Source organism: Crocodylus siamensis, chromosome 4 (assembly GCF_052110815.1).
Source record: "Crocodylus siamensis isolate JL-2025a chromosome 4, ASM5211081v1, whole genome shotgun sequence".
Lineage (NCBI taxonomy): Eukaryota > Metazoa > Chordata > Crocodylia > Crocodylidae > Crocodylus > Crocodylus siamensis.
The window spans coordinates 104941512-104969126 of record NC_143398.1 but is presented as its reverse complement, the minus strand read 5'-3'; the positions used below and the strand labels follow the sequence as shown (position 1 = coordinate 104969126).

At 44.6% G+C, this 27615-nt stretch overlaps 1 protein-coding gene across 4 annotated transcripts in view; it reads left to right on the top strand.

The window, feature by feature from the left end:
* The window catches only part of TBXAS1 (thromboxane A synthase 1), a 394179-nt gene that overhangs the window by 82742 nt on the left and 283822 nt on the right, over positions 1-27615 (top strand). For all 4 annotated transcript variants that reach the window (XM_090043255.1, XM_090043254.1, XM_090043256.1 and 1 more), the window contains one exon: positions 16912-17005. In XM_090043255.1, coding sequence (XP_089899381.1) covers positions 16912-17005 — 94 coding nt within the window. The remainder of the gene's footprint in view (positions 1-16911; positions 17006-27615) is intronic.

Here is a 27615-nt window from a genome sequence, read left to right as displayed (position 1 = left end):
GTGGTTTTCCAGGCTGAAGAGTCCCATGGCTCTCAGCCTGTCGTGGTAAGGTCTGTTTTGCTGACCTCTGATCATGCACGTGGCTCTCCTCTGGACTCTCTCAAGCTTCTCCACATCCTTTTTGAATTGTGGAGCCCACAACTGGACACAGTACTCCAGCTGCGGCTTCACCAAGGCTGAGTACAACGGGAAAATGACGTCTTGGAATTTGCTTGAGAAGCATCTACTGATGCAAGCCAGTGTTTTGAGCGCTTTACTAGCCATAGCATCACACTGAAGGCTCATGTTCCTCTTGTGGTCAATCGTGACCCCCAAGTCCCTTTCGTCTGTAGTGCTAACCAGCATAGCATTTGCAAGCCTGTAAGCATGCTGCAGGTTTTTCCTCCCAAGGTGGAGAACCTTGCATTTTTTGGTGTTAAACACCATCAGGTTCTCGTCCACCCATTTCCTGAGCCTGTCAAGGTCTGCCTGGATCACCCTCCTGTCCTCGGGTGTGGATGCTTTACCCCAAAGTTTGCTGTCGTCGGTGAACTTGGCCAGTCTGCTTTTGACACCAATGTCCACATCATTAAGGAAGATGTTAAATAGTTTAGGCCCTAGGACAGAGCCTTGAGGGACCCCACTGGTCACAGCGCACCATGACAATTGACTTCTGTCAGTCACCACCCTCTGGGTCCTACCGCGGAGCCGGTTTCCCAGCCAGTGGGTTGTGGCCGAGGCTGCAGTTAGCCAGTTTTGCCAAGAGGTGATCATGGGATACCAGATCGAAGGTTTTTTTTAAATCAAGATATATGACATCAGTTTCTTCCCCTTGTCTAGGTGATAGGTCACCTGGACGTAAAAGGAAATGAGATTGGTTAAGCAAGACCTACCTGCAACAACCCGTGCTGGCTATCCCTCAGGATGTTGCCATCAGCCAGTCTGTTAAGGATGGCCTCTTTGATAATCTTTTCCAAGACCTTCCGGGGATAGAGGTCAGGCTGATGGGCCTGTAGTTAGCTGGATCCACTTTTCTTCCTTTCTTGAAGAGAGGCACCACACTGGCCGCCTTCCAATATTTGGGCACTTCACCAGAGCGCCAGTAATTCTCAAAGATCTGTGCCAGGGGCTGAGCTGTGATGCTCACCAGCTCCCTGAGTACCCTTGGGTGTAACCCATCAGGGCCGGCTGACTTGAGGGTATCCAGCCTCTCAAGGTGTTCTTTCATGAGGTCAGCTTTGATGGAGGGTAAGGAATCTCCCTTACTCAGGCCTCCCTTTCCCATAGTGGGCAGGGGTGTCCCATTGGACTGGTGAAAAACTGACGCAAAGTACTCATTTAGCAAGTTTGCTTTTTCCTGGACATCTGTTGTCAGTTGTCCCATCTGGTTTAGCAGGGGTCCAGTGTTGCCCTTGCTTTTCCTCCGGCTCCCCACATATCTAAAAAAGGACTTTTTATTGTCGTTGGTATTTGTGGCTAGTTGGCGTTCTGTTGCAGCCTTGACTTTCCTGGTTTGCTCCCTGCAGGCCTGGACCAAAGCAGAGTATTCCTCCTTGGTGGTGGATCCAGTACTCCATCCTTTGTAGATTTTTCTTTTAAGACGCAGGAGGTCCGCTAGTTCTCTGGAGAGCCAAGGGGCCTGCTGTGCCCATTTGCTACCTTTCCTCCAAGATGGGATAGACTTTGCTTGCATATCCAGGATTGCTCCCTTGAGGAGCAACCACTCATACTGGACTCCCCTCCCCTCTGGGTTGTGGCTCTTTAGGGCCTCACTGACAAGCCTCCTTAGCTTGTCGAACTCAGCTTTCCTTAGGTCCAGATAAAGCAGTGTTAGCTATTCCATTAGGAAATATCAGGAGTGCGATCTTTCACAGATACCTTTGGTATGCTAGGTGCAGAAATGCAGAAGTCAAAGGGACAAATAGTACTGGTTGCCTTTTTTTGTATTATTAGAGAGCAGCGCATTACAAATGATATACAATGGCCTGTCATATAAACAGCATAAAAAAGAACAAGACTGATGTTAGAGCAAAGCTGCTTAATTAAAATTAGCTCTTCCTGTCATGTGCACAACTGCTTCACAGAAAAGGGGCTGTGGATGTTCTGTGAATTACACAACAGATGAATGGATTGCAGAGGGAGTTGTCGTGTGACAGGACACAGAATGAGGCCTCATCCACGCTGTTCTTGGAAAACCATTTCTGTATCATTCTGTATGTGGAAACTATCTGGTTTGGACAAGAGGTTCTTTAAAAAGCTAGGGTGATATTTTTTTTAAAGCCTGTAATTTTATTTCTTGCAATAGAGAGCTGTTTAGAATGGACATAAGTGCAATTGAAAGATGAAACAGCGGCTGTGTGTGGCAGGTGCCTTTTTATAATAGCCAGTTAAGAGAAGAGCACACCAATTGAAAGACGTGCATCTCTCTGAAATATTTGATGACCAGTAACACACAATTACTGTAACTTACAGCCAGAGTCATCCCTAGGGGTGTGCGGGACCTGGGGCATATCAGCTTGTGCAGGGCTGGGGGCTGGCAAATGGCTGGAGTGGGGGACTGGGGGGTGGAGGGTGAGCGGCCAGGGTGTGGAGGCGGCGGCTACGGTGGGGCCTGTACAGCACTGTCCGTGGGGGCCCCCCAAAGTGTGGAGCCTGGGGCAGTTGCCCTAATTCGCTCCCTCCCCTCCCCTGGATGGCCCTGCTTACAGCAAGCAGAAGTGAAAAAACACTCTCAATTGTTTCCTGTGTATGTTTGGCACTGCACATACTTGGTATCACACTTTCCCATGTATAGGACATTTTCCCTCCTTGTGCGAGTTACTTACATAGCAACAGGAAATAAAAAGACATCTTTAAAAACAAATGCATTTAACTATAAAATATTACAAAACCTGGTAGAGGGACTTGGACCAGTACTTGAACCCAATTAATTTGTTTTTGAGGTTGACTGTATTTCACGTTGACATCACCGTGAAGCTTGTTTCCTGTAATTCTTTGGTTCAGTCTAGCTCAAATTTTCATCTTCCTCAGCCTTGTGCAATAGCTTCTTAACTAGTATTCTGTTTGGCAGTAGTTTTCAAACTTGCCATTGCTAGTGGTCATCCTTAATGATCATGCAAGAGGAAGATATAGGCACCTTTTTGTTCCTTGTTGTGGAGTAACATTAAAAGATGATCAAAATGTTGTCTTGATTTTTTTTTCCTTTTCCATTGGAGGAATTACTGGGGGCAGCATGAGAAAGTTTGAGGGCTCCTGCCAGCAATGCTATTTCTCCTTATAAGCTCTCTCTTCAGCTAGGGGCTACCTCATTACGTCATGAATATTATGCATAGGAAACAAGGGATCTGGGTTAAATTTGGCTCATCTGGCAAGCTTTCTTCCCTCATCTCTAGTCTCCCACTCCTTTTCCATGTGCACATGAATCCTATGAATGGGCAAACTGGACTGGTCTTTGAGGCTGGTCCTCATTACCCAGTATTCTTTGCTGCTGTGTTGCTCTCAGGATTCAAGACATTCCTGTGGGAGAAGTCCAGGGAGGAGAGTCCAAAGCACCCTGGATCATAACTTGATTTTTATGTTGGGCAGCTTCTCCCAATTTTCTCTCCAGACCTTAAAGCCAACCACCAGATGGTTTTGTTTTTGGATGCCGCAGTCCCGTGTGAAGTGTTGCTCCAAGTTCTCTCTAGAACCTTCCATGCTATTAATGTAGTTGGTTCACTTCTCTGTTACTAGGGGCTGGACCTGATGATCTGTAATGTCCCTTCTAGCCCCTAACAACTGGGAAACTATAAATTCATGGAATTATCCTCCAGAGCAGGGGTGGGCAATTATTTTGGGTGGAGGGCTGCTTACTGAGTTTTGGCAAGCCATCGAGGGCCACATGACAGGAAGCCCAGGGCAGATGAATATTAATTTTCTAAATTTTTTAGGGGCCCCGTGGGCGGATAGAATGGCCTGGCGGGTTGCATCTGGCCCATGGGCCGCATTTTGCCCACCCCTGCTCCAGTCAGTGCCTTCACTGTCTGTCTGAATCAATGTTCAGTTCAGTACACAGTGGAAATAAGGTCAAGGGCAAAGATGACGGGAGAGTTTGTGTGTATGTGTTTCTCTTTAATATGGAACAGTTGGTGTTCTGCATTTTCGGTTTTTATTTTCAAATGAATATTCCGGGGGTTTATCTTTCAAACATAAGAACCATGTTGAAAATCGGGATAAAAGAAAAAAAATTGGTTTAAATCAGGGAAAAGAATAAATTTTTTTGGGGGAGGGGGGAAAATACATTTTGGGCTGAGTGCACGTGAGTTTCAGAGAGATTTTCAAGTTCTGGAGCCTGTAGAGGCCACAAGTACTGATTTCAGGTTTTAGTTGACTGGATAATGCATATATATAGTATTGTGGTGGTGGTCATGTAATTAAGGTTCAGTTGGTGTTGCCATTGTCTTAGTTTAATAACTAGTTATTGCACTGAGAGGCTCTGGAGGGCATTGTGCCTCTTGCAGCCATTTTGCTTCTCCTGGAGGTCCAGCCAACGTAGTATAGCACTGTACCGCCTCAACAGTACCCCTTACCTAATCGGCATAATCTGGCCTTAAATGGATGTTTATGGAGTCTACTGTGGAGGAATATTATACAGAACCTTCAATATTCTGCCTCAGTAGCATGGCTTGCTCTTGCTGTACTCGAGGAAAAATGAACCGTTGGCCTAGGAATTGAACTGAGACTTTTTATGGCAGTGCAAAATAGCAATGGTTAGGTCCCTAGACAGGCCTCTCTTGTTGAAACCTACATCTACATCCAGAGCAATCTAGATTCATTCCTACTGATATTTAGAAATTGTTGATATGTACATAGAAACGCATGCCATGCATTTGCAAATGGAGTTGCGTCACTAGGATATGAACTTGCATAACAATTAGGGAGTCTAATTAAGCTGAAACTTCATGTCCTTTTAATTATGCAATTAAGATGTCTAATTACAAAATTAAGACATAATTACATGGTAAAAAAAAACTTTATGAAATTTTATCCTAGTCACTGAAATCATGTTTTTAAAAAAACCCCTGTTCATGGGAACTTCAGCTTCCCTGGCTAAGACCTTCACAGCCATGAGGTAATATACTCTGATGCATGCTGTGTAACATGTGCATGCTAGAATGGATCCATTTTATTTTGAAAAATGGAAATAGTCTTTCATATTGATGAAAGATGCTATATGGACATCCTGAAGAGTCAGAGGAAGTATAGTTTTGTGGACTGTGACTTAAAAGAACTTAGTTAAATTCCAAGCTCTAACACAGGTATCCTGCGTGGCTTTGAACATGTCACTTAAAGCTGAAGCATGGAAAGACTTTGTCTCAATTGCTGAGACTCCTATGGGATACTCTTATGACACCTCCCCTCTAGAAACTGGTAGGGGTCACAGGTTATTTTACAAGGAGACCAAATAGCTAGGGGCTGCGTATGGCTTTTGGTTGCTCCTGACCTTGATCATGTTTAAAACACTGAGGATAGAGCAAACACTCTAGCTTTATCGTGAATAGGAATTTTAGCATTTGATTAGCAAAAGGTCATAGTCCATTCTGAAGAGTCTGCAGCGTGGGTGACTGCCCTTAGAGAACGGAGATGGGCTGTTGCTATTGACCTGCTAAACAGACCACATCACATCCCGGTCACAGGGTTACTTTGTGCAGCATGGTGAAGCCTGTTGGTGGTGTGTATGAGGATTTTTCTATTAATTGGCTGTGATTTAATTGGTGATATGTCTAAGCAATATAATTTCCTTTTTTGACAGGGTAACTGTCCTAGTGGATATAGGGGAAGCAGTAAATGTGATTTATCTCAACTTTGTTAGGGCTTTACTAAACAGAGGCTGTAAGCACTTCAGAGGACACAATCAGAATTCAAAGTGATTGTGACAAATTGGGGAGATGGTCTGAAATCAACAAAAGGAAATTCAATAAAAGCCAGTTCAAAATGCTACACGTAGGAAGGAGAAATTAAATACAAACTATCTGGCTAGGCAACAGGAAAAGGGCCTGAGGTTTATAGTGGATCACAAACTGAATGTAATAGATATAAGTCACAATGCGATGGTGTTGCAAAAAAAAAAAAAAAAAAAGCCCATTTTGTACTGAGATGCATTATTGGCATGTCATAACATTGATGAGGCCTCACCTGAAGTATTTTGGCTAGTTTTGAGCACTGCACTTTAAGAACAACAAAGTCAAACTGCAGAGGTTCCAGCGTAGAGTACAACATAATCAACATAATGATTTTTTTTTTAATTGGGGAAAGGTTGAAGAATTTATTTCGCTAGGAAGCACGTGACACTGGTGGTGGGAATGTGAACACAGACTTCCAATAGGTACAAAGTTGGTATGAAAGTTGGTGGTGACCTTTTGTTTTGTTTGGCTTCTGGGAAAAGGGCAAGAAAGATGACCTTAATTTGCAGCAAAGAAGGTTTGAAGTTGCATGTTCGTTAAAGATTTCTAAGTCTAAAGGCAATACAGCCCTGAAATAAACTAAATAGGAAGGACATAGAAGAAGCTTCTTCACTGGAGGTAGTTTAGATAACCATCAATTATCATGTACCCCTCTGTGCCCCCCCTCTGCATTGCCTGTGACATGAGTGATGATGTCACTTTCTCCTTTGACAGGGAGAATCCCTGTTTTAACAAATATTTTTCTGTTTTTGCATTCAGTCTTGTACTAACAGTCTGTTCTAGTTCCAAGTTTCAGTGGAGTCAGGTGTTTCAAAATTTTCTCTCTAACCATTCATATTTCTGGCATGTTATTAAATATGTGTTACTCTGACATGCTTTTTACATAGGAAAGAGTTTTTGGAATGATTTCGGTAATATTAGAATTCATAATGATCTGATACTGACTCTCGAGTGGACTCTTGTCAAGCAAACTATTTTACAATAAATGATAGAATATAACATTATCATCACACAGTGTTAATCTGTTAGTGCCCAAATGGTTGGAGTTTGATAGGATCATTTCTGCTTCTGTTGCTTGTTATCTATTACTATTTCCATGGCGGTTTTTTTTGTATAACTGTGTCTTTGCTATGTATGTTTCTTTTGTTCTTCTTACTGTTCTTCTGCAGTCTGATGTTTGCAAGGAAGTTCATGTATCAGATAACTTAAACCAGCATTACCAACCTACAAGACTTGACTTGGCACATTTTAAGTACCTTTTAAGATCTGTGCTTAATATACAATGGGAGCTTCTTGCTCTAAAAGGTCATTTGAATGTCTTCTAGGAATTATTAAATTGTTTATTGATCTTGTAATTATTCTTGTGTCTCAGGGTCCTTTAATGTCAGTTGCTTTATTAAGAATTGAATATAATATTTTAAAGCACATTGTTCAGTCCCATGTGTGTAAATATTGGAATGCGTTTGGCATGGTTTGACTAATATTTTTTTATTTGTTTTCCCATTTGTAGCATTACTCATAACTTTGTTTTCCTCTCTTTTTCTCAAAAGGATCTTTTCATAATTAAACTAAAGATCACCTTTGCTTTTCTGTGATGGAAAATGTGGAGCCCTGCCCCACTCAAAGATGATAAATACATTTAAAATCAGAGTACATTGGATTTTCCTTCATCCCTTCTTTACATGCCATTAACATCATTTAATGTAATAAAGTAAAACTACTTGACAATGGATGCATATGCAGCTGCTTCAAACACCTCAGACTTGATATCATGTTCCAAGATATCAAATAGGGTTAAGATGGAGTTTATAACTAAGAATACATGTTCCTGGTATTTGGAGTAAAGAGGATTACAGATGTGTAATTATTCCCAAATTGAGCATTACAAACCCTGAATTAAAATTACACTTTTTAAACATTTCCAATATGAAAAGGTATGGGAATGCACTAGTAAGGGGCTCAAGCAACCTTAACTCTACCCTGTAGTGGCATACTTTAGACTAAGGGTGGCCTCTGTGGCGCATGGGAGATTTGCAGAGCATCAGATCAGACAGGGAGACAGAGTAAGAAGGAAAAACAGCAGCAGACTGGTCAGGGAGCAGAAAGCAGAGCAGCATTTTAGTCAAGGGAAATAAATCAGAGTAACTATCAAGGAGGGTGCAGGGCTAATTTGTGGCATGCCTGCCAAAAAACGTTAGTCCCTTTGTTTTAAATGAGGCGTGCCAAAGATCCAGTCTGCTGTGTTGCCTGGATCGGACCCTCGTGCTGCACGTGAACACTGGACCAACTCTGTCACTGTGCACTAGGCCAGCCCTGTTGCATGCCCCATACAGTGTGTGGGGCCAGACCCAATGTGTGCTTCATATGGTGTATGAGACTGGACCAGCCTAGTGCACTGGATCCAGCACACAGGGCCAGTTTGTGGGGCTGACCTGGCCTGCAGGTAGGCCCTATGCCACTCATCCAGCCCATGGACCAACTTCATGCCACTTTTCCAGCCTGCTGGGCCTGATGAGTTTGACACCCTTGTTTTAAACTATACAATTATGATTATCAATTTTATAATTTTAACAATTATATCTGAATACAGAAAACTGATTTTAAAGGTGATAGTATGGTTGGGGGTAGAGAGGCATTAGTTTTACAGATGTAATGATAGAAGTTGGCAACTTGGAGCTGGGAATCAAATTCCTACTGTTAATAGGCAGGTCTAAAGTTTACCTGCGTCATCATGCTGCTTCTCAGAATGAATATAGTGAATATGTGCTAGGCTTGTCTGTAATTGCTGCTCTAACCACTAATCTGCATTTTCTCCTCAAAGCTTAATGTGAGGGAGCGGCGACTAGGGGCGGCCGTGAGCTCCCTAGCGCCGCCTACCGTCACTTTAGGGTGACGTAGCACCCTCAGAATCTCGCCCGCCACGACTTTGATGTTAAGATATGTAATGTGGAGGCTGCCAGTTTCCCTAATGGACGGTCTTGTTAGTCGTCCCTATTCCCAGACGGGTATTTGATAAGCTTCCTGCCTTAAGGGCAATGCGTGCCTCCAAGCCTCCCCCTTAGCACGCCCCAAGCCTCGCAGCTATTCCGGGGGGACGCTTGTATGGTCCCTCGCCCCTCGGGTGCCCTTGTTCTCACTCTCGGGCACCGGGGCTCTTCGCCCACCTGGCGCCTCCTTGGGTCGGGCCCCAATCTCTGGCCCGTTCCCCACGCCCTGGGCCTATCACGCTGGCGCCCAGCTACTTGCTGGCGCCTCCTGGGTCGGCTCCTCCAGCGCCGCTCACTACCGGCCCCCTGGGCCGGGTTCTAGCCGGCGCCTGGCTAATCGCCGGCTCTGCCTGAGTCTGGAGCACTCTCGCCGCCCTAGCCTCGGCGCCCTCGGGCCGGCTCACTCTCGCCGCCCTAGCCTCGGCGCCCTCGGGCCGGCTCACTCTCGCCGCCCTAGCCTCGGCGCCCTCGGGCCGGCTCACTCTCGCCGCCCTAGCCTCGGCGCCCTCGGGCCGGCTCACTCTCGCCGCCCTAGCCTCGGCGCCCTCGGGCCGGCTCACTCTCGCCGCCCTAGCCTCGGCGCCCTCGGGCCGGCTCACTCTCGCCGCCCTAGCCTCGGCGCCCTCGGGCCGGCTCACTCTCGCCGCCCTAGCCTCGGCGCCCTCGGGCCGGCTCACTCTCGCCGCCCTAGCCTCGGCGCCCTCGGGCCGGCTCACTCTCGCCGCCCTAGCCTCGGCGCCCTCGGGCCGGCTCACTCTCGCCGCCCTCGTCTCGGCGCCCTCGGGTGGCTAGCTAGGCTGGTCTCGCCGCACTAGCCTTGGCTCAATCGCCGCCCTAGTCTCGGCGCCCTCGAGTGGCTAGCTAGGCTGCTCTCGCCGCGCTAGCCTTGGCTCAATTGCCGCCCTAGTCTCGGCGCTCTTGGGCCGGCACTACCGCCGCCCTAATCTCGGCGCCCTCGGGTGGCTGGCACTATCGCCGCCCTGGCCTAAGCTCTATCGCCGCCCTGGCCTCGGCGCCCTCGGGCCGGCTCACTATCGCCGCCCTAATCTCAGCGCCCTTGGGTGGCTAGCTAGGCCGCTCTCGCTGCGCTCTGTCTCTGCCCTGCTCCGGGCCTTGCCCTCTCGGGCTGACTCTGCGCCTCCTGCGCTCTGTCACTGCTCCGCTCCAGGGTTAAACACCGCCCTTCTGGGCTGGGGTCTGTAACCCGCACACTGCGCCTCCCTGGCGCAGTACCATGCCCAGCCGCACTGACACTAGTGCCCCCGGCACTGTGCCTCAACTGGGCCCTGGGAACCCCCAAGCTGTTGGGGAGCTCCCCTGAGGCCTCCTCGCTCCCCTACAGCCTCCCCGGTCCTCCGGATGTAAACTATAACTAAACACTCCAGCCCTCTGGCTATAACATAAATACAGAGGCTCCACACGCCTAATAACTCCAAGCCCCACCAGGGCCCGCAATCCTACCTCCAGTCAGGGCGATGCTGTTCCCGGCATCATTGCAGCCGGGTAGCGCGATGAAGTAGCAGCCACTAACCCAGGCCGCTCAGCTCAGCTGCAGAGCTCCTGCTCCTACGGCAGCCAGAAGGGAACTGTGTCTCAGGCTCTGGCCTGAGCTGGTTTTAAAGGCCTGGCCCTGCCCCCTTCCGGTCATGTGACCGCCTGGTTGCCCTGGTAACCCGGCACCTGAGCTGCCTGGGTGATTGGCAGCCCTGCCAATCAGCCTCAGAATCACGGGGCACCTCTGTGACTCCGTGACACTTAACAACAGGAAATGCAAGGATTTTGGTTCATAACGTTTTAAGAAAATGCTCTAACTCGGTGAGAAAGTGGCTGTCATGTACCCGTCACATTGCTGATGCCTCTGACCTACTGGGTTACTGCTGAGCAAAAAGGTAGACAGGTGGAGCTGAAGGCCTCAGATTTACACATTGCTGATAACTGATTGTATGAAATATGCTTACGGGATTTCTACCTAATGGGATTTCTGCTTTCCTTCTTTTAAATATCAACCTGGGAAACTGCATAGCAAAAAGCTATATTAAAATAATATTAAGATTGTGAAGTCAAGAAGGAAATGCCAGTCAAGGTTGCCTGTGCTACCATAATTCTGCCTACTGTTGTGTGCACCTGATGGTGCAGCCTTTCAGCAAACAGTTGCATACCTGTTCTTTCTTTTATCTTGTAGGACTGTAGAAAGGGAGTAAAAATAGCTAAAGGGCATTAAAACCGGTAGGGTTTGTGCCTATGGTGGTGTGCACTGGCTCAGCTTGAGGCTAGAAATAAGCGTCGCCAAATGAAGTGGATCAGCTGTCCTGGGATGTGCTGACAGATGATCCACTTCAGTGGGTGAGGTGCATATCACCCATTGTCCTGCAGCACTGTCAGGCAGGATACTGGGTGACATGTTCTCCTGAGGCTTGAGGGGCCTGGTCCTGTGCACCTTAGGACTTTCTGGTCAGATTCAGGCCCTGCCAATCCCTGGGGGTGCCTGCCTGGCTTTCCTCTCTCACAGAGATGTGGCCCTAGGAAATCCTGGGGGTATGTTTCTAAAAGGGGAAACCTTGGCTTTCTTTGCTTACAGAGATGCACCCTATGATTCCTTAGGGCACATCTTTAAGACGGCAAAGCCAGGCATCCGCTCCTGGGGCTTAAGGGGTATGATCCTGTGAGGGAATTACCAGGGTTAGCAGGACTGGGTCCTTCAAGGCCCTGAAACGCCTCCCTGGCATGACTGGAGACCATGGGCAGCTCCAGGCTGCCTGTGCTCTTGCACTGTAAAACAAACATACAAACATAGCACAAGCTATTACCACCTTTGTCATGGCCACAAGTTTTGAGTGTTTGTGGCGTGACAAGGATAGGGACATCTGTTTCCTTGGCCATTGTACCGCTACAAAATGTTTGCAGTGCAAAGGCAGCAAAAGATGACATGTCCTTCCACTCACATTCAACATTCAGTTTGACTGTTACTGCTCTGTCTGCCATATCATTAATTACCCCATTTTCATACCTTTTGCAAATCTACTTTAAATATAACTTGAATAAAGAGCATAAGAACTGCATCCCTGGCAAAACAAGGAGTTACTTGCAGCTGCCACAGTCTTCAAGGGGTGACAGTAATGAGATGCTTATCGAGGGGACGAATGGTCTTCAGGCTTTCAGTTTTTTTTCTTATGAGATCAGTGCTAAACTTGAAAAGCTGCTTGTCTTTAATCAGCTCTGTCTTTTCTTGTTACGTATTTGTTGAGCATCTTACTAGAAGTAGATAGCGGGGTTCATTTTTGCAATATGGGAAGATCTGTGATCTTGTTGGCACTGAGTGAAAATTAATCATAATTGTGGGCTGGGTAGTTAAGAGTTGTAAAATCTGATACGTTCTGATGACTGAATTATAAATAGGATTTTAGTTATGTTTTTAAAGTAAAGACATCAACAATAAAATGTTACTATATTGACAAATCTGAACAATATTTGCATTTTTCTCTCTCTGCTTATAGAAAGTGAGGCTTTTGCTATGAAATCAGGTGAAAAACACCCCATAGGCAAATATAGGATACAACACAATTTTTCATTTTTTCTCTCTTTTGGGGATGAAAATATACTGGTACTGTGCAGGTAATTTGCCTTGAAGTTAAAACAGTTCCTCCCCCCTCCCCAAGAGTATTGGCTGTTGGCATAAAAATCTTATTTTTAAAACAGTTAAATATCCTCAAAAAGTCAATAATTTAATATAAAACGTATAATAAATATTGACTTATATGACTTTCTCCACAATACCCTGTCACATTGAAATAGTGTTCTTGCATATACCAAAGATAGTTTGCTTCCATTCAGGGAGTTTGCACTCCCAGTGGTTATACTGTCACCTAAAAAATAGTGTTGCTATGTAAAAATGATCAAACATACATTGTGATTATAATTTTTGTAAAATATCTCTGCAGAGGAAAACCAATTAGCAGTTGGCGCATTACAAGGAATCATTTTGGAAAACAGCAAATACAACTAGATACTTCGGTATCTTTTAGTTTTGCTGGTCATGTGAGACCTAATTTACCACTATGGATTTCTAGGCACTGAATGCTTCAGTGCACAGAATCCTGTTCTTTGCTCAAGGAAAAATAGCTAGAAGATTAGGTATAAAGAATGTCTTCTTGTCACAAGTCATTTCAAAGTCCAACTCTCCTTGCCTCTTTTGTGGAAAGGGAAGCATGAATCTTGTGTCTTCAGTTTAAAGCAGAATGCCTCTGTGTTGCATAAGGCCTTTCAATTGGACTGTAGGCAGATCCCAGAACCTAGTGAATAAGACTGCCCAGCCATGCTAGTCCAGACTTCTAGGGTGCATAATGTTTGACCTGTTCCAAGAATGTCACTGATTTGGAACTGGGTCACAATTGTCCCTGGACAGAAGTGTCTACACATAACTCTGCAAAGGGTTCGAAGTAGACTGCTCACCTTTAAGGGATTGCACTACTGCTGAAACAGAACCGGGGGGCAGTAGAGTGCCCAGACTGTCTTGCCTTCGGGAAGGGGAGGAGGGGCTGGATAGGTTTCCAGGTGCTGGGGGGCTATGTGGCCCCCTACTTATGGTTTTGGGGTGGGTGGGTACTGTATGTTCTGGCGGCCTCCCAAGATCTCCACAGTTTTTTACCCGCTGTCTTGAAAGCCACTCTGTTGATTTTTATCTCCTTGCTCAAGACTCTGCACTTTGGGGTGCTAGGCTTATTTGAGGCAAGGGGAAGGCAAGCCGCATAGGAGTCCCCTTCCCCCCCCCCAAACACATGGCAGCTCCATCACTCCTCCCCCTCACCCCAAATGAGTATGGCATATCAGAATGCAGGGTCTCCATCAGAGAAGTCAAGGTGATAGCGCAGTTTTCAAGGCAAGGGTTGTAAAGTTGCAGGGGACTCTGGAGCATGCACCCCTCCAGAAACCACAAGTCGGAGGGCACAAAGCCCCCTTAGCACCTTGCAGGGGCAGATCTAGAGGAGGTTCAGTGGCATGGTCACACACCTCCTTTTGGACCATGCCATGGGAGCAGAAGTCCTTGATGCAGGTAAGACTATCTCCCTTCCCAGTCCTTCCTCTTCTGCCTGCCACTGCTGCCATCCCAGCTGACAGGCAGAGTAGCGGGGTGAGAGGGGAGGCCTCCAGAGCCATTTATGCCCTGCTTCAGCCAGGGACAGTCGTGGCAGGCAAGTTTCCCCTCCACACACTTGCTCTTGAGCTAACAGGAACACCGCTCTCCCCTCCCAGATGACTGGGCAGAGCAGAGGAAAGTGTCAGTTGCTGCCGCTAGAGCAGGGCAAGAGAAGCTGGGGAGCCCCTCTCCCCTATCAGCTGGGGGGCAGTAGAAGTGGTGGGTGGAGGAAGGAGGGGAGGTGCTGCTGAGGATGAAGGTGAAGGGAATAGGTGCCAAGAGCAAGGGGTGGGATTCTTACTTGTTCTAGGAACTCAAAAACAGTTCTTGCTTCTGTTCCTGTGGTGTGCCTACCCACCTCACTAATCGGGGAGGGGGATAAGCTGGGAGGGGATTTGGACCATAGAGTCCTGGCTACATTCCAGAGCAGGTGCATGCATGGCACGTATTGTGGAGGTGGGGGGAGGGTTAAGGAGTGGTGCAGTTTGGGATATCTGGAGGACTGATCTCAAACGCTAGGCACAGAATGCTGTGTCTACACATACCAGTAAACCGGTTCAAGGCAGACTGGCTTAAAATTAGGGATGTAAATATCCTTAAAAAATGGTACAGGTGCCAATTCATTGGGAGGAGGGAGCAGACTAGCTATGGGTACTCATCCCGCTTTGCCCCTCTCCTCCCCTCCTTCTCATTCCTCCCTCTCTCCCTCCCTCCCTCCTGCCTGCCTTGCTGCTTTCCTGTTCCTGAGGCACTGCACTTCTTCCCTTTCCTGTCAGACTGCACCCCACCCTAAAAGTTAACTAGTATTGCATTACTGGTATAAATTTACTTCCTGTTTAAACTTCTAAATATTTAACCGTACATATCCCTACTTAAAATAGTACTTGATTTTCCCTGTCTGCTTTTGAAATGTTCCAGGAAGTTTAAGCTGGACTTAAGTGGCATGGGCATCGTAGCTTTTTCAGCGTGTAAAGCGTATTTAGAACAGTCTAAGCATTATATCTGTCTACACCCATAGACTCTTCTGCAGTGGGCATTTATACTGATAACTGGACATTGGGGGCGCTTCTATATGTGATGATGTTACCATGTACACGTGACGTAAATTTCCCTTTGTGTGGCTTAATGGCATTACACTTCACACACACACAAGTTTTGGGGGTTTTAAATGAGTTTGCATCATCACAAACTAAACCATATCCCAATGTAGTTTAGGTTGCAACATGGGAGACTGGTGCTTCCTGGCTCCGGGGGAGCACCAGTGCCTGATCGCCGATTTGGAGGGGTAGTCCCTCCAGCTGCTGATCGTTGACCCCGGAACTATCACCAGCAAAACCAGAAGTGCCACCAGCACTTCTCGGTGGGGAGGCAGAGGGGTCACTGGCTGGCACTCCCCACTTCCCAGCCGGTAAGGGCCCCCCCATACGCCTCCTATATGTCGCCTATAGTTTACAACGTTGCAGCCATTTAATCTGTCAGCTCGCCCTCTAGCCATGGGAGATTCGGGCAGGTTCTGCCTCCCAGAAGAGGATTGGACCCCTCACCGTTGCTACCTTCAGCAGGTGCCTGTGGCCACTGGGAAAGCATGGGGAGGCAGCAGCTGGGTGTGCTGGAGCCCAGAGAAGGTGGGGATGGTGCATGGGGTGCTAGAAGCTCAGGTGGGCTCAGGGAAGAGTTGGATTGGCTGCCTCTGAGCTGGGGTGGCACCCAGCTTGTTAGTAGCCTGCCTGGGTGGCCCCAGGGGGGTGCAGCCACAGTGGATGGAAAGACCAGGGCCCCCCGCAGCTCAGGGGCCACTCTGTCCGCTTGCCTCCCAACTGCAGGAGAGGCAAAAAAAGGATCGGGCCCCTTACTGCTTCTGTCTTCACCGAGGACCTGTGGCCGCCAGGGAAATAACATGTATACAGTAACGGAAAAATCAAACCCACTGTTTCAATTAAAAACTCACCGCTTTAGTTTAGGGGGCATAGAACACAACTCTGAAGGACTAAACACCCATCACGTGTGCAAGCACACTGGGCACACAGCTTATTGGAGTTAGTGGAAGTCTTTTTATTAACTTCAGCATATAGCACATCATGTTCTTGGACTGATATATTATTTGGCAAAATCTTGATCGGGTATTTGGCTAAACATAATTATTGTTCACACTCACCCCCCCCCCGTCCCCAAAATCCCTGTTCCCTTTTTTTTCTTTTTTTTTAATTAATTTTGGCAGAAAGGTTTCAACTGTTGTGCCTGGTAATACATAGTAGCATCATTTGGCAATAGATATATGTGCAGTTTTTCAGCTGGTTTTCAGCTCTCTATATTTTATCTTGTTTTAATTTTCTGACTGACAGCTGGGAAATGACTTAATCAGCACATCTGGCTCAGTAGGCATGTCACACTGACGATACTGACAGTATCTTGGCTCAGGCACAATGGAAACCAGTTTGAGTTCTTGCTCTGATTTGCTAGGTGGATGGCAGTAAGGGAAGGGATGCAACAACTGACCTTCCTTCTTGTGCCTCTTTCCTTATGCCACCACAGCCAGATGCAATTTCTGTTTTGATCTCACTTATATTTACACCTGAATACAAGGAAGGATTTTCACTGGTGTGTTAAAGGAGAATCCAGACCTGGATTTGCTGTGCTGAAGGATCCTTTTATGTTTACCTCCCCCTCTGTCCACTGCATTTTGCAAGTGTGTCTGGTCAATGCAGCTACAAAGCAGTATCACTGCTGATTGTGCCATTTGGCTCATTTCAGAGAAAGCATGTCCTCCCACTCTGACTCCAGGGATTCTGTTTGATCTAATTTATTCTGGAAAACTATGTAACGATGAGATACAAAATTGACTTCTGGCTGTATTTCCCCCTTTTTCCAGGTACTCCATTTCTGCCTACTCCAGGCTGAAGAGGGTGGGAGTCAGACATCCTCCACCTTTGCCTTTCATTGGAAACCTACTGTTTTTTCACCAGGTAAGAAAAGTTTTGATTGGTATCTCTCCAAGAATGATGAAAACAGGTGTGGGGGGAGGAGGAGGGGATCCTATATTTACCAATAGCAGCTCTCTGCACATCTTCCTGTGGAACGAACAAGTGACATTCACCATTTGTGATGAGACAACATAATAAGCAGCCACCTCTGAGGCACTGATTGAAGGACAAAATGAACCAGAAGGGGAAAAAAGGGTGTAAGCTTCTGCAGCTATGTACTTGAGCTTTTCCAAGAAAGTTCATGCCCTTAGTTGAACAAGCCTAGTTATATGAATAGAGCGGATTATGTTAACTAGCCCTGACTGGTTTGTTCTGAGTGGTTTCGGGGGGGGTTGGGTTTTGTTTTTGTTTTTTTTGCTGATTGAACATATTTATGTTCAAGCATGTAACATTGACTGCTCCAAGTAACTGAAGTTATATACCATTAAATAATACTTTCTCAGTGGCTGCATAACAAACTAACTCACTTGTCCCCAGGTGTCCTCAGTTACAGAGGGGTAGATGAGGTAGGGTAGTTAGCTTTTCTCATCAGAGCATGCCAGTTGTTTATAAATCCTCCAGAGGAGATGCAGGTCACAGCAGAGTAATCAGAGATGCTCACTGGTCTTCCTCCTACTATAGCAAGTGAGGGTACAGCCTGGCCAATTGTAGCAGTCACTAACCAGAGTCTGATGTTACATATTATGTTAGATATCTGATTTGAGGGTTTTAGGGCACCTGGTTCCTATATAATAGTGTCATTATACCCTGAACTGTGATTCTCTCCAGTGTGACTTATGTAGTGGTGATATTATCATGCTATTTTGTCATTGGTCTAATTTATGATTGTACTCAATTCACTTATTTTAAATTTATTAAGAAATAAATAAAACTGAGTGGTATTTATGACCCCAGTGATGCAGTCAGGGCCAAATTCTTATCTATGCTAGGAATAAATCGATAGAATTGGTGAAGCATCAAACCAAAGAGGGTAGAAACTGCCCATAGTCATAAATAAAATTTGCAAGTTTACAGGTGCAGCTGAATTGATTTTTTTTTTTTTGAGGTGGTGGGGTGGGGAGAGAGGAGAATGCATGTTCTCCAATTTTAAAAACACGTTTTAAACAAAAGAAACACTTGGTCTTTAAACTGTTTGATTTCAGTAAAACTCTCAACTTGTGCTCATCATGTAAGGCTGCCATTTTTTAGCCGGGGGAGTCTTAAATCAAAATCTCTCCAGTGGATGCCTGAGATTTCTGAAGCACATTTTGAAAAGAATTTGAGAACTCCTTTGCCAAGGCCAGATTTTCAAGGGCACAAACTTTGACATCAAAGACTGTATGCAAGTGTCTATTCCCTGTCCAAGTCATCAACATCTTTCCCCTTTCTTTGGTAGAACAATTTGGAGCATGGAGGGGGAAATCCAGATTCTGTGATGAAACCCTATTTCCACCAAAAGAGATTTTTAAAGATTGTGACTTGATCATCACATAAGGGTGGCTTATATAGAAAGTGGAAAGACCACCTAAAGAGGGCAGGATAGTGGCAGTAGGTAATGAGAGAGAATTGTCCACCTTTTACTGCTGTGGTTTAAAGTTACCTTGGAGAGCTGAAGCTACTTATTTCATGGCTTTTGGTAACAAAACTCTGCTACATGTAGTCCCCTACTAACACTTCCAGCAAAAATGCTGCTAGAAACTAACCTCAGAGGCTAAGTTTAGACAGTCAAAAAGCCTGAGGCTGGATTGATTCACTCTTTGCAGATTAGTATAAACTGCATAGATTGAACTGATAAGCAAGTAAACAGCATTCACTTTTGATTCCTCCATGATTTGCTGGAGCTAGGGTTCCCAACTCTGTTTGATTAAGGGGGGTTTCCAGAAAGCCAATGTGCTTGTGACACAAAATGCAAATATGTCTGTGTGCTTGCGTATATCAGTTATGGATTACAGTGCATAGACTTTACGTCAGGAAGGTAAATGCACATTACTATTACGTTTTAAAAGCCCGCTAGACTACTGTATAAATTGGATTCAACATGTAATATTTATTTTAATGAATGCCCTATCATTTATCTCCCGGGTGGCTCTTGACAGTATCCTGGAGATTTATATCTAATTCCTGGAGACTCCAGGGCAATCCTGGAGGGTTGGCAACCAAAGCTGGCAGACAGCTTGAGCCAAGGCTAGCCCTCTCACCCTGTATGGGGGAGGTTTGCAGGGGAGATTCAAAGCATCCTGGGAGGCTGGGGGACTGAGAGTTAGCTTGAATCTGGAGGGAATCTGGGACAGAATCCTTTAATCGTCACCTCCCCATCAGTCCACTGGATTTTGTGTCTGGTCAATGAAGCTACAAAGCAATATCACTGTGCTGATTGTACCGTTTGGGTGATTTCAGAAATCATGGCCTAAATCAGTTAAATCTGATACTGCGTCCATCCAGGTTCATCTTAAACCAGTTTTGGCCATTTGGAAAGCAGTTTATGTGCACTGAACTTCTGTTGTGTTACAGATTTGAATTTGTTTCCAATCAGTTGCGTACTGGTTTATATGTAATTTCTGTCCCTAGCCAGACAGTGTTCCTTGTAAATAGAACTGCACCACATAACTGAGGGGTGCAGCGGGGAAGTTTCTGATGCCATTATATGTGTTATATTGTAGCCTGCTCAGTCACCAGAGCTCTGAAACTAGCTGAGGTTTTTTATAGTCACTAAACATAAATACACAAAAAGTAATAAAATGTTACAGATGACTTTTTTTAAAGCATCTAATCTGTTCACTGGGTTTTGTTCACCCTTCTCAGTATTTAAAGAATTCTGGGTGGCATTTTCAAACATGCTCAAGTGATTTAGGAGCACAAATCCCCCTGGTTTGCACTTCATAGTTGCGTAGATTAAATTGCTTCAGAACAGTTAGGGGCTATTGACAATTTCATCCTTTGTTCTAGCATTGGTGGGCTTAATCAGTTTAGTCCAGGCTCGTTCTATGTCTTTCTCCCCTGATATGCTGTCCCATATTTTCCTGATCTGTTCTTTTGATTGTTTTCTTGGAAATAGTGCCCATAGCAACACATTGGTAACAAGAAGACACTGTTCTCACTGCAGGCTGTTTTCTATTGGAAGTGTTTTCAGGTACACATGTACTTTTACTGACCTCAGAAGAGGACAACTCCTTCTCTAGCAGGGCAGAACCTAAGGCAAAATGTCAGCATTTTGGGAACTGGGATGGATTATGGACATAGTTATGAGCAGCATAGCTCTGTTCAGGCAGCAGTTTGGTTAGTTTTCTAGGGCAGGTCTGATGCAAGAAGTTGGAAAATGTTGGTACATTGTATTCTGTAGATAATAACAAAACCATGTTTTGCTTTACCTGTGTGCAAACATGTTGCAGGGCTTCATAAATGATAATAGAATGAGCCTTTATTTTAAGCCTTTTCTAAAACTTGAAACTTTCTCTGTACACTTGATTGTTTTTTGCCAGCCATAAAGATGCCTTCAAAAGATCATGATTCAGGCCCCTGTGAAGTCATGATATTCTTTGTGATTTTTCTTTTTTGTAGGGGTAGGGGGGAAGAGGGAGAGGGGCAAAGGCAGGGATGAGGGTATTCTCAGCTAATGTTTTCAATGTGTTCTCGCAGTCATGGGGGCTGGAAACGTTTCTAAAAATGAAAATTGAAATACGTAAGTTCAGGACTTGATCCATTAAGTAATGCATCAAGTACTGCAAGGTATGAGAGCATCATGTCAGTGAGTAATACTGCGTACTTGTGTAACTGGCCTGTCCTTTAGACTGCTGCAAACCAGCTTTGGTCAAAGTAAAAGACATACTAGTGTTACTCCATTATAAAAACAAAACAAAACAGAATCTTGGGTCTAATTTTGCTTTCTCACCATCATCACTAGAATATCTGTGTCTTGAAATGTATGGGGTGACCTACCTGAGTGGTGCAAGTAGGATTTATTCTAAAGTTCTGCTTTTTTATTCTGAATCTCCAAGTTTAATTTTTTAAAATCATGTTTTTCCATGATCTTACCTTTAAAAAAAAAATCTGTGTACAAAGGAATTATTTTGATGAAGTTAATGGAATGCTTGTGTGGCCCCTCGCCACTACCTGGAATGATAGTTGTTTCAATTTGTACATTTGAGAAATATGAGAGGAAGGGGAGTGAAGTGATGGGGGGTGACAGTAAAATTGGGAAGAGAAATAGAAGGCAAGTGGACAAAAACCTTAGCCCTCACAAAGACCCAAAAAATAAGAGCAGACTTTTGGGGAAACGGCTTGCTTCATCATTTGTAACTTCCCACTTACTTCTTAAGGACAACATAGAGAATTGCACCCTGAAACTAAAGCCAACCAAGCTTAATTAACTAGCCTTAAAAATAGGAAAATATTGTAGTACTATAGCTCTGTAACTGGGAAATTATCTCAGAGTCCAAAGTATTAGTTAAAAATATTCTTTGAATACATAAGAACAGTTAATGGGGAGGGGTAGAGAGTAACATCTGATGCAAGAATTGTAGTGATTACACTGTAAAAGCATTTTGTTTAATTTTCCCAATAACTGAGCAAGAGATTTGTAACAGACGGAAAGGATATTTCACCAGAGACACTTGACTTTTGGTTCCTCTCCTCCCATTTCCATACCTCACTGATACTGCATTTTTCTTATATATCTGTGGAAAGTGACTGGCTTTGTTTGGTTTTCTTCCTCTTAGCACTGTAACAAGCTACACAAGGCATATGTGTTGTGTGTGTGAGTACACGTGGGTGCATACACAAACACGTGCGTGCACACACACCTCCTGCACTGCTTTGGAGGAGCTGCAGACTGTCTGGTCTTAAAATCAAACTCTTCTGTTAATTCACAGGATAATGATTTTATTATGGAGCAAGTATGTTAAAAACCAAACACACACAACACTCCCCTTCCCCCAAAGAGCCATGGCAAACACTAGTCCTGTTGCTACTAGGATGTCATATTGCCTCCCCTCCCTTCCCAACCCTTTCTAAGAAAGCCATTAAGCTGCTTTTAAATGTCATTAGCTCTGACATTTTAGCAGTTCTGGTAACGGGGTGCTTTACCTGTGTGCATTGTGTTTTTATTCAGCCTGCTGTTGATCTTTGCTGAGCTGAGAAAATGCCATGGTTTTGGGGGCTTGTTTTTTGGTGGGCGGGATTTCTATAGCCAATTGTAACTTGTGCACTGCTTGGGAAATCTGCTAGGTGTCCATATATTGGCATGATTAGATGCTAGCTTTTCTCCCATTACTCTCACCAGGCTCCAACAATGCATGTGACTGGTTGTGTGCTGCTTCCCTGCCTTGCATTTTAATGAAGGACATCACTCTTTTAGCCCCTCAGCATGGACAGGATGGCCTTTGTTTGTTCTGTTTATTCCTGTCTGGCCTACTTGTAGTTCCTGGGCTTCTTCTAAGTGGCCCACTTCTGCTGAATGGAAAATAGGGACTGTATGGATGCTTTGTCTGTTCGAGTCCGGGATCTGGCTGGGCTAAGCTGTTTTATGCCTGACTGGGGAGGGGTGGGGTGGGGTGGGAGAAGGGAGAGCAACCGTGATCCATTTTCCACTACATGTCAGCCAAAAGCATCCTTTGATATGCAAGTAAAGAAAAACAAAATGTGGGGCCCTTGCTGTAATGAAATTAACCTCTGTCTAATTTCTGAGCTTACAAGGAGCACATCAGTGTTTGGAGAGAGACGCTGCAGCAATTACTGTTCTGGAATTTAATGACACAGCATGTAAACCTAAACAAGGTTTAAGAGAGACAAATGGTGAGGAGAATGAGGGGGAGAAATGGGGAGGAGGACAGAAGAGGAGCTCTCAGCTAGCCTATGGACCTGTGTTAATTACAAGAATAATATGGCTTCTGCTGACAGTAAAAGTCTGCATATGGTTTTGTGGTTGTTTGCACAAATACACAAGAGGGGAATGGGATGGGGAGTGCATTTACGTGCCCCTTGATTGATACTTGAATAGAACTGGAAAAGAAGGCCATGTTATGATCAACAAACCTCTCTTTTTCAGGCTCACTTGATCTTGTGCACACACTGCAGTTACTATATCCTGTAAAAATGATAGTAGATGGTTTCTCTCATGTTAGTGGATGTGCCCCTCTCTCAGTCCCTTTGCCTCTTGTGTTCTGGGGAAATTCTGCCAGAAGTTTTATATTAGAGGCTTGCTCAAGCTATCTATGTCAAATGAAGCGAGGCATACATGCAGCATAGATATCTAGTTACCCCCCTGTACAGTGCACTGTGCTGTATAGGCCGTGTGCCCAAGACTATATGATGCTGTGATTTCTGTATATTCTGTCCCTGCCCTCCCCTTCCCTCAAGTACATAAATCTCCTTTGTGTTGATTTTTCACTTGATGCTGCCTCCCTTGTGCATGAGCCAATAAATGTAGTTCTGATTTTGGTCTGAAAGGCTTAATTTCAAATGTGGTTTTATGCAATCTAACAGCTGCAGAATCTAAGGAACTGCTAGCACTAACCTGAGGGTAAACTACTAGGGATGTAGAAACTACGTTGAGTGCAAGCAGGAGGTCTTTGTGCCTCTTCTGCACCATGCCCACAATTCTGACTGGCACTGTCTGCACCATTGCAGTCCTTTGCTTTACTGCATAAATTGTTTGTTTGTTAATGTTGCACTGTGTGTGATCTGTGTCGATTGTGACCCATTCTTCTAATGATCGCTTGTGGCCTTAAATGTGAACTTGCACTCTGGTTTCCCAAAGGAGTGTCGGCCCCCAGAGGTATTCTGGGAACCAAAAAGGGTTCAAAGAGCCAGTCCTGCTAAAATTAAATAGTCGCAAACATAAAAGTAGGTAAATGTTCACAGCAAACTTAATAATGAAATACAAAGAAGGTGTAAATGACTAAACAGTACAGGTAAGGCATATCAAACGAAAGATTAGAATTTATAAAATGTGCATTAATCCAAAGGAATATCAACCTTTATTAATATTTAAAAGAAATGCATCTTACATTTTCTCTAACGTTATAGAGGAGCCTCTAACAGGTGGTGAGCCTGCTGGGGGAGGGGATGGGAAGAGGAAGATTTCTTACCTAGGTTTCAAAAATTTAGTTTTTGAAAAGTGCTAACTGGATACACCTGCAGCTGGACAATTCAGCAAGAACCCAAGTTCAAGGCTGAGGAGCAGAAATTCTGAGAATAGGATTGTTATAATCTGTTGCTGTGCTAACTATTAAAAGCTTACTAAAAACCGAGCAAAAGGTTCTCTTCTAGTCTTCCATGTGCCTGTTTTCATTCCCTATTTAAGCTATTCCTTGTTTAAAACTGGATCCAGCTAGCGTAACATTGCTAAATGTGATCTGAGCAACCTTTAGTCTACTTTTTACCTGTTGCTCTGGCACTTGCTAAAATTATTCTTTCCTCTGACTGGCATTTTTGCTTGTTTCCTTTCCCATTTCTTCCTTGACCTTAACTTTGGTCACGTGAGTGCAAATGTATGCTATAACCCAGCAGTTGGCAACCTTTAAAGGCTGTGGGCTGGATTAACCCAGCTGAGGTTAGGTGGGTAGGCAGGTAGTAGGACCTAGGTGCTGCCACTGCTTCTCCCATCATCCCCTCAACCCCACCAGCAGCAGAAAAAAACCATTGCTGGTGAAACCCCATATCCATTATGCCTTTTTGCCTCCATTGCCAACACCTGGTATATACTCTATGGCATTAAGCAGCCTAGGGCCTATCATACCTTTCAGGAGGATGGCTAGTTTACTATTCACTCTTTGTACATCTAAGCAAGATCTGCTTGAGATAGGAGATGTGTGTGTGTGTATACATAGAAAAGTGTTTTAGAAAGTAGTGGCAATTTTGAAATTAAACCACTTTGCGTGCCTTGATTGTTTACTGTATCGCATCATTTTTCTACATAGTTGTAAACAGCGCGTGCATGTGATGCCACCATCAGTATCCCCTGCTGCTGTGCAGTTTTCCAGTTTGTTACAGACTGGGTATCCATTTTGCCTCTAGTTTCTGAAACACCCTTGTATAATAAAAGAACCTTTTCCAATTCACAGTGACTTTATAATTCAGATTACAATTTGATTTTTAGAATTGGTAGAATGCCAATAAAACTCAGTTTAAGGCAAAGGGACTGAAAGAGGGGCTCTTTATTCAGATTTTTAAAATTTTATTAATGCAAAGTGGAAAGAGGTATGAAACAGGATAATATCTATTTCTGCTTATTTTACAAAGGTACCTCACAGGTTTGGTGAGGGGATATATAAAGCTTTTCATCCTTAGGTTTTGGGTTCAAATCTAGATCTGGTGTAGCGCCATAAGTGAAATAAGCTTAGTAGTATCAGTTCATTTCACAGTGGATAGATATAAAAAAGAAATTACTTTCCTGTTGGCATCTAGTGGTACCCTTGTTGGTTGCAGACCTTTTAGCTTAGAGAGCTGGTCTGTTCAAACTGGGATGAAAGGATGCTGATAGGAGATGGAGGGTTGGAATTTCTGTCTGTCTGTGACATAGTGCTGACTCAAAATATTTTTCTGAATTTCAGGTTTTTTTGTCGTATGTGTAGTAAATTTATGGGAGTCGCATAATGCTCTGGATAGATGTCAGAAAAAAGAAATAGAGGGAAAAATATTCAAGCACAGAAATGATTTTTCCCTCTATTTCTTTTTTCTGACAAAAAACCTGAAATTCAGAAAGGTTTTGAATGATCTGAAGAGAATAAAGTCTCTATTCAAGCACAGAAATGAGAGACTTTATTCTCTTCAGATCATTCGCGTTAAATTCTTATGCTTCTGTACTCTTTAGTATCTTATACTAAAAACTGTTCCTGTGGGTCTGTGTGTGCCTGTAGATGTGTGGGGATGCTGCTCTGATGTGCTGTAATTACAGCTCATTGGAGCAGACTCTGTTAATCGAGTCTGCTGGAGCACACTCCAGCAGCCTCCGCGTCTTGTGTCTTCAGTCTTCCCATGCTTGAAAATGGTGGCGGAGGCACTTAACTAAAGCTCATTGAACAAGCTGTAATGAAAGCCCCACCACCAGTTTGAAGCTCAGGATTCTGAATACATGGGACTTCAGGGCCACTTTTAATTACAGTGGCTCTCAGAGTCGCACTGATTATAGCAACCACCACCTGTATCCCTGGAGCACGTGTAAAGATGCCCTATTCACTGGTGATCGTACCAAATGGAAATCCTTAAGGCTTGTGTCACTGTATTTAGAGATGTCCCCTTTGAAGAATACATGTGGAAAATTTGGCAAAGTTTTTTAAACCTGAAGTTGGTGTGTATATTTTTTTCCCTTTGCAGAATTTGCATGCCCCCCCACTTCCAGCTCTCACATCCCCTGATATTAGGAAGTGAGGATGAAATAGCAATAGAAGTATTGGGCCACAAGCAAGAGTCTGAGACCAGTGTTTTGTTCCTCATGGTTCACTTACATGAAGAAATCTGAGGGAAGTGATCTTTGACAACCTCTGGCTATGATGACTACTGTTGCTGGTGTGCAGCTGTCTGTGGAGATGCTTTGTGAGCTTTACACTGGCAAGGCCTTGTGGGTGTTCCAGTTCTGTTCCTTCCAAATGCAGTTCCTTAACACAGTCAAGTAAGCTTCCTAGTTGGCAATATGATTACTTTAATTTGAGTTCACTTTGCTCTTTTAGGCAGCTATATCTTGGCTGCTCCCAGCTGTCCACTTTGAGCTTATTGACTTGTGCTCAGTTCAGAGACATGCTTACGCTGCCAAGTGAGATGCCTATCCGAGATGCCTGTCCCCTCACCCTCCATGAAAGCCTGTCTACACAAACACAGAGCAAATGCTAGGATTGCCTGTCAGTGGTGGATCTTGGGGAGGGTAAGACTGTGCATGCTCCACCCATTCTGGTCTGCTAATATGCTAAAAAAGAAATTTCACCTGTGTGGCAGCTCTGAACTCATCCCCCAGTGTCCACTTTTCAGTCCTTGGTCTGGTAGGTCTAAGAGTCGGTGCTCAGGACAAGTCCGGTGGGTTGCGTGTCAATGGGCTGTGCTCAGTCCCATCTTCTTGGAGACCTGCCAGCAATATAGTATAGACCAGGGGTGCTGAGTGCCAAGCCCTTTTATCCTGTGCTTATGTTGGTTGCTGTCAGAGTGCCAACACAATGAACGTTTAAACCCTTCCGTCTTAAAAAGAAAAAACAGATCTTCCAAAGACGCTAGAAACTGCATGCAGCACATGCAGAAATAAGCATATAAACACAAATATCTTGTAGGAGTAGAAAGGATAGGTGGTGTGTGTGTGCAGATTAGTCTACAAAGAAGGTCCTGACAATCCATCCTATGAAGCTGGTCATGATGGTGTTATCATCACTGACATTTTTGCTTCTCCAGCTAACAAGTGTTTCCTTTGTGGAAGTGTGGAAAGACAAGGGTCTTAGAAGTTTCTGCCAGAATCTTCTTTTTTTTTTTTTTAAAGAGCTTTTACTGCTCCACTTAGTTTATATCATGACTTTACAAAAAGGAGCAATGGGGTTTTCCTCTGAAGCCAGACAATAGCTACCTAAAAGCAGTTATAGTCTGGTGTGAGCAGCATAGCACTCTTGCTTCAGTTGTTTTTTGCAGCAAGCTATTTT